This window comes from Xyrauchen texanus, chromosome 10 (assembly GCF_025860055.1).
Source record: "Xyrauchen texanus isolate HMW12.3.18 chromosome 10, RBS_HiC_50CHRs, whole genome shotgun sequence".
Taxonomy (NCBI): Eukaryota; Metazoa; Chordata; class Actinopteri; order Cypriniformes; family Catostomidae; genus Xyrauchen; species Xyrauchen texanus.
The window spans coordinates 14,378,024-14,384,951 of record NC_068285.1 but is presented as its reverse complement, the minus strand read 5'-3'; the positions used below and the strand labels follow the sequence as shown (position 1 = coordinate 14,384,951).

At 35.0% G+C, this 6,928-nt stretch overlaps 1 protein-coding gene across 1 annotated transcript; it reads left to right on the top strand.

Moving 5' to 3' along the window:
* Nucleotides 1–2,544: 2,544 nt before the first annotated feature.
* Nucleotides 2,545–6,187, top strand: LOC127650995 (major histocompatibility complex class I-related gene protein-like). Its single transcript, XM_052136688.1, has 6 exons — nucleotides 2,545–2,850; nucleotides 3,662–3,943; nucleotides 4,196–4,300; nucleotides 4,441–4,458; nucleotides 5,152–5,193; nucleotides 5,276–6,187. The coding sequence occupies exons 1-5, from the start codon at nucleotides 2,589–2,591 to the stop codon at nucleotides 5,187–5,189; spliced, it is 705 nt and encodes a 234-aa protein (XP_051992648.1). The 5' UTR covers nucleotides 2,545–2,588; the 3' UTR covers nucleotides 5,190–5,193; nucleotides 5,276–6,187.
* Nucleotides 6,188–6,928: the final 741 nt, after the last annotated feature.

Here is a 6,928-nt window from a genome sequence, read left to right as displayed (position 1 = left end):
GACGCCTCTCATTGGATGCGAGTTCAGCCCAAGCTCGTCTATAGGCTGCAGCAGTTGCCGCAGAGCAACCTATGAGCTCGCTAGCTAGCCCGCTCAAGGTCTGCAGCTGCCGCACTGCGTTGACAATGGATACAAAAATTAAGGATAATTTTTTGGCTTCAATATCTCAGAAAAGATGAATCTTTCCCGTAGCGTAAGCTAGCTTACGCAATACTCGTTCCCTCATCTAGAGAGAACCGAGGTTACGTTAGGTAACCGATACGTATACATTCATACATCAGTAGATAACTGGACGTATACATTCATAAATCAGTAGATAACTGGACGTATACATTCATAAATCAGTAGATAACTGGACGTACACATTCATACATCAGTAGATAACTGGACGTACACATTCATACATCAGTAGATAACTGGACGTATACATTCATACATCAGTAGATAACTGGACGTATACATTCATAAATCAGTAGATAACTGGACGTACACATTCATACATCAGTAGATAACTGGACGTACACATTCATACATCAGTAGATAACTGGACGTACACATTCATACATCAGTAGATAACTGGACGTACACATTCATAAATCAGTAGATAACTGGACGGATACATTCATAAATCAGTAGATAACTGGACGGATACATTCATAAATCAGTAGATAACTGGACGGATACATTCATAAATCAGTAGATAACTGGACGGATACATTCATAAATCAGTAGATAACTGGACGTGTACTTTCATAAATCAGTAGATAACTGGACGTGTACATTCATAAATCAGTAGATAACTGGACGTGTACATTCATACATCAGTAGATAACTGGACGTGTACATTCATAAATCAGTAGATAACTGGGCGTGTACATTCATAAATCAGTAGATAACTGGACGTATACATTCATAAATCAGTAGATAACTGGACGTATACATTCATAAATCAGTAGATAACTGGGCGTATACATTCATACATCAGTAGATAACTGGACGTATACATTCATAAATCAGTAGATAACTGGACGTATACATTCATACATCAGTAGATAACTGGACGTATACATTCATACATCAGTAGATAACTGGACGTATACATTCATACATCAGTAGATAACTGGACGTATACATTCATACATCAGTAGATAACTGGACGTATACATTCATAAATCAGTAGATAACTGGACGTATACATTCATAAATCAGTAGATAACTGGACGTATACATTCATACATCAGTAGATAACTGGACGTATACATTCATAAATCAGTAGATAACTGGACGTATACATTCATACATCAGTAGATAACTGGACGTATACATTCATAAATCAGTAGATAACTGGACGTATACATTCATACATCAGTAGATAACTGGACGTATACATTCATACATCAGTAGATAACTGGACGTATACATTCATACATCAGTAGATAACTGGACGTATACATTCATAAATCAGTAGATAACTGGACGTATACATTCATAAATCAGTAGATAACTGACGTATACATTCATAAATCAGTAGATAACTGGACGTATACATTCATAAATCAGTAGATAACTGGACGTACACATTCATAAATCAGTAGATAACTGGACGTATACATTCATACATCAGTAGATAACTGGACGTATACATTCATAAATCAGTAGATAACTGGACGTACACATTCATAAATCAGTAGATAACTGGACGTACACATTCATAAATCAGTAGATAACTGGACGTACACATTCATACATCAGTAGATAACTGGACGTACACATTCATACATCAGTAGATAACTGGACGTACACATTCATAAATCAGTAGATAACTGGACGTACACATTCATAAATCAGTAGATAACTGGACGTATACATTCATACATCAGTAGATTACTGGACGTATACATTCATACATCAGTAGATAACTGGACGTATACATTCATAAATCAGTAGATAACTGGACGTATACATTCATAAATCAGTAGATAACTGGACGTATACATTCATAAATCAGTAGATAACTGGACGTACACATTCATACATCAGTAGATAACTGGACGTACACATTCATAAATCAGTAGATAACTGGACGTATACATTCATACATCAGTAGATAACTGGACGTATACATTCATACATCAGTAGATAACTGGACGTACACATTCATAAATCAGTAGATAACTGGACGTACACATTCATAAATCAGTAGATAACTGGACGTATACATTCATAAATCAGTAGATAACTGGACGTATACATTCATACATCAGTAGATAACTGGACGTATACATTCATAAATCAGTAGATAACTGGACGTATACATTCATACATCAGTAGATAACTGGACGTATAGACTCTGTATAAGTTCATGCACATGAGCTTCTGTATGTTTAAATTTCTGGCTCATCGTGTGTTTGATATAAGATCTGTGACCTGTGCTGACACAGATGAGAGTACGTTTAATGATGGAGATTAAGATTCAAATGAACATTTGTTCAAAATCATATTTGATAAATATAATGAATTGATTACTGATACAGACACAGTACATTAATCTCTCTATGTGACTCTCCACAGGTGTGCACACATACCAGATGATGTGCGGCTGTGAATGGGATGATGAGAATGGAGCAACAAATGGGTTCTGGCAGTTTGGATATGATGGAGAAGACTTAGTGAATCTGGATTTGAAGAATTTGAGATATATTTCACCAATGCAGCAAGGACTCATCACCCAGCAGAAGTGGAACAATGACAGAGCCTGGCTTGAGAGTTGCAATCAGTACCTCAACACTGTGTGCATTGAGTCGCTGAAGAAATATCTGCAGTATGGGAAGAGCAGCCTGGAGAAAACAGGTGCATAATTTCTTATCCAGCATTGATCATGTACATATTTCCTTTAAAACTAAACATTTTATAAGCTACATGACCTTGTAGAATATTTTATATCAGTATCTAGAATAAATCAATCTTTTATCCAGAACACAGTTCAATCAGATTTTAATTTTTTTATTATGAAATTCTGCAGTTTTGTGTGTTTATGGAGAAATGTACATTATATTAGATGTGTTTTATGTATGTAATAATTCCTCCTCATTGGATTTACAGACTGAGACTGAATCAGAAAATAAAGTTTAATAGAATTAAACCTCCTGATTGGTTTTATAAAATTAAGATATCTCTCATCTAAATTTGAAAAAAAGTAAATAAAGCATCGGTGACTCATAAAGAGCATGAAATTGAAGTGTGACTTGAATTGAGCAGCAGCAGCTTAACAAATAAAAGTGTTTAAATTATTAACACTCAATTCTGTGAGGAAGTGTACTTCATAGTTATTAAGAGAATTTATTTTGACGTTTTTGTTTGCCTTTATTAGAAAACAGAATCTCTGCGATCTTTGCTTTCTTTTTCTCTGTATTTCAGTTTACATACAGTATGTCTCTTTCCCTTCCTCTGAATTATTCTTCATCTCTCTCTCTCTCTCTCTCTCTCTCTCTCTCTCTCTCTCTCTCTCTCTCATTGTCTTTCTCTCATTTCTAGCTTCAGGAAGGACAACTATCAATGCAATTATGATTTTCAGAGCTCCTATTTGGGCAATTTTCAAATGACCCCCCCCTCTCTCTCTCTCTCTCTCTCTCTCTCTCTCTCTCTCTCTCTCTCTCTTCAGTCTCTCCTCAGGTGTCTCTGTTGCAGAAGGATTCCTCTTCTTCAGTCACGTGTCATGCTACAGGTTTTTACCCCAGTGGAGTAACAATCACCTGGATGAAAGACGGAGAGGAGCATCATGAGGATGTTGAACTGGGTGAACTTCTTCCCAATGAGGACGGAACCTTCCAGAAGACGAGCACGCTCACAGTTACACCTGATGAGTGGAAGAACAACAAGTTCAGCTGTTTGGTGGAGCACAAGGGCATCAACAAGGAAGAGAGTGAGATCAGGACAAATAATGGTAAGAGTTATTACATGTGTGGACTATAAAACTATGAATTATTATAAACATTATTGCTTTGCTCATACAAACTGTATATGTTTAGATTTATTATAATTGAGGTTGCACATATAAAATACACTTTCTGAACACACCGTACACAAACATCACAATCACAAACTTGTTTTTGTGTCTGTTGAAATGATCTTTCCATAGAGTTACTAACAATGTCAAGATCTTTGAATAATTTGATGTTTTCTTGTGAACAAACAGGAAATTCTCTTCCCATTGGCATCATTGTTGGCGTTATTGCTGCTGTCGTTCTGTTGGTTGGCATGGCTGGCATTGGTTATAAGATCTATCATAAGAAGAAGAAAGGTGAGGACAGACACGTATGATTGTATTTCACTGACTTCAGTATGTTTCACATATTTGTTGTTCTGATGGCAGTTTTAGTTTTGATAGTTCATATTTTGTTGATGTGTGAAATTAATGAGCTCCTCTCTGTTTGTTTTCAGACTTCAAACCTGTCAGCGGTAAGTTTCTCATCATAACCTCTATTAGATGTAAATATATAAAGATGGCACTGATGTGATTTACAGGATATTAATATGTTCATATATCTACACTGAAACATTTTTAACTAAATATTAATGTGGTAATATTTGTAGATTTACTGGTTTGTTTCCAGTCTAAATAATTTAATATCACTAAATCAACCCGACTACATTCACCTCACACACTCACACAGACACACACTAGTGAAATATACATTATATTGTGTTTATTTTGTATAATATTGTAGTCGGCTGCATAATACAATGACTTTAGGCCTCAGCAGCCTCTAATAACCGGCCGCTATATGGCAGTGCCCGCTGCTTTCACCAAAGACCCCCTGAATGAACAAATCAAAGTTTTATTGTAATTTTCACAGAACAACAAAGAACAAAAACAAAAAGTTCCTTCAGGAAACTACAGGACAACATTTAACAGACATTCACGCATATGACACAAAGAGCAAATTGAACTCAATAAGACAATATATATTTACATGACAGAGGATATTACATCACCTACTTAATATTCATGAACCAAACTGATACTTTGTATAATGTGTCGAACACTTTCCAGATTGCTCCTATTCATCTGATGACTTTAATATATTATTATGCATGTATAAATATGTGATGTGATCATCTAAACAATCTCTTGTTTATTTTCTGTTCTAGGATCTGATGATGGTTCAAACAGTTCAGCTCCTGCATAAAGATGTAAGTGTAATCGTTCATAAGTGCAAATGTCTCAGTCATGTGAAATGAACTGAATTTAATTGATATTTTACTGTCATTTTAGGAGACATCAGATGTGTGAGAGGGATGAAGTTAACCTGCTGTCAGTCTTATCTATAAAATGTCTGTTTTTATAGACAATTATAAAATGTTTTTATTAGTTTGTGGTGGGATTGATCTGTTTATGATTCTTCATTATGTAAATACTTCATTAAATTTTTTATGAACTTTTGAGATGTATAAATATGGCACATTGATCTTAGGACTTAAATGGAAAATGTAAATATTTGTCTTCATTCACATAAAAAAAAATACAAATGATTAATCTGCAGGTTTGATTAGATGTTCCTGAAAAAAGAAATCATTAGAAACTAGTTTATAAAATTAGAAACTCCCCAGTGAAATATTCTGTTTAATTGTTTATTTAATACAAGTTAATTTGGATTTATGGATTATGTGCCATCATGTAATCTTCATGTTTTATGGGATTCATCGTCTTTTTCTGTCTGTAATTTTCCTTATTTTTGTTAAATAAATTAATTGATAAACAGTTCTGCAGAATAATAATTGATCTTTTTAATGTTAACAATGTTACTCTGTTAAAAAATTACATAAATATCTGTTACTATGAATAACAGAATGTAAAGTATTCATTGGGAAAGGAGGAGGCGAGAACCGGCTTTTCAATATAAATAATATTTTAAGGATAAACTTAAAAAAAACACACACACACGACGGACATGTCTGTAAACAATCTCTCTCTCCCGCACAATTCTCTGCAGTCGGCCTTTATCCCTCTCGAAGGCTTGATTAGCCTGATAATGGACCGGGTGTGTATAATCACGACCCGACCCCGTCCCCCGCCCTGCCACACAGAACAATAAATATTTTCCTTTATTTGAGGTTACAAAATCTCAGGTTTTATATATTGAGCCTCTAAAAGTTTAAATGTAATTTTGATTCTTTGAAAATAAACGACCTCAGAAAGGAGAAATTGTTGAATGTCTTTCTGTAATAAAGTAGTTTTTATTTCCAAACACAAATCTAGAGTTCATGAAACCGGTTTTATAATCTACTATGAAAATATGACACATTAGACAGATTTTAATTTCATTTTTTAACTTTAAATTGTGCAAAATACATTTTCACTTTACAACAGATTTTCACTGTATACTAAACATCTGATCAGAGCATTTTAGAAACAACTGCGTCTTCATACAGAATTACAAGAATACAGGCCGCTTAAACCTGCTGTCTTTATAAATGAATGTTGTCACACTAGATCACCACCTCACTAGACTATAATATAATGCAGGATAAATCTATGAATTCTTGAGTTACATGACATCATTTACATTTAATTAAATCCACTAATCAACTTTTGTTCATTATACAGTTGAATGTTTGAGCATTACAGCACTATGAAATTTAACTGCAACTGTGAAAGTTGATATGAAAGGATATGAAATATGACAATTAGTATAATAAAGAGACACGAGGGAAGAGTCACTGTTCAGCTGCTCAGATGTGGGACATAAAATAGAGTTCCCTTACGAGGGAACTCGCGATGCGTCGATGACAGCTCGGAGAAGGCTCACTTGGGGTTCGCAAATGGATTTCTCCGAGGGATCCATTGCTCTCTTGCCGGTGTCGGAAGCCCGCGCTGCGGCTTCTTCCGCCTGGGAAGAGAGCCCGATGCTTCGGTGCTCTAGCTCTG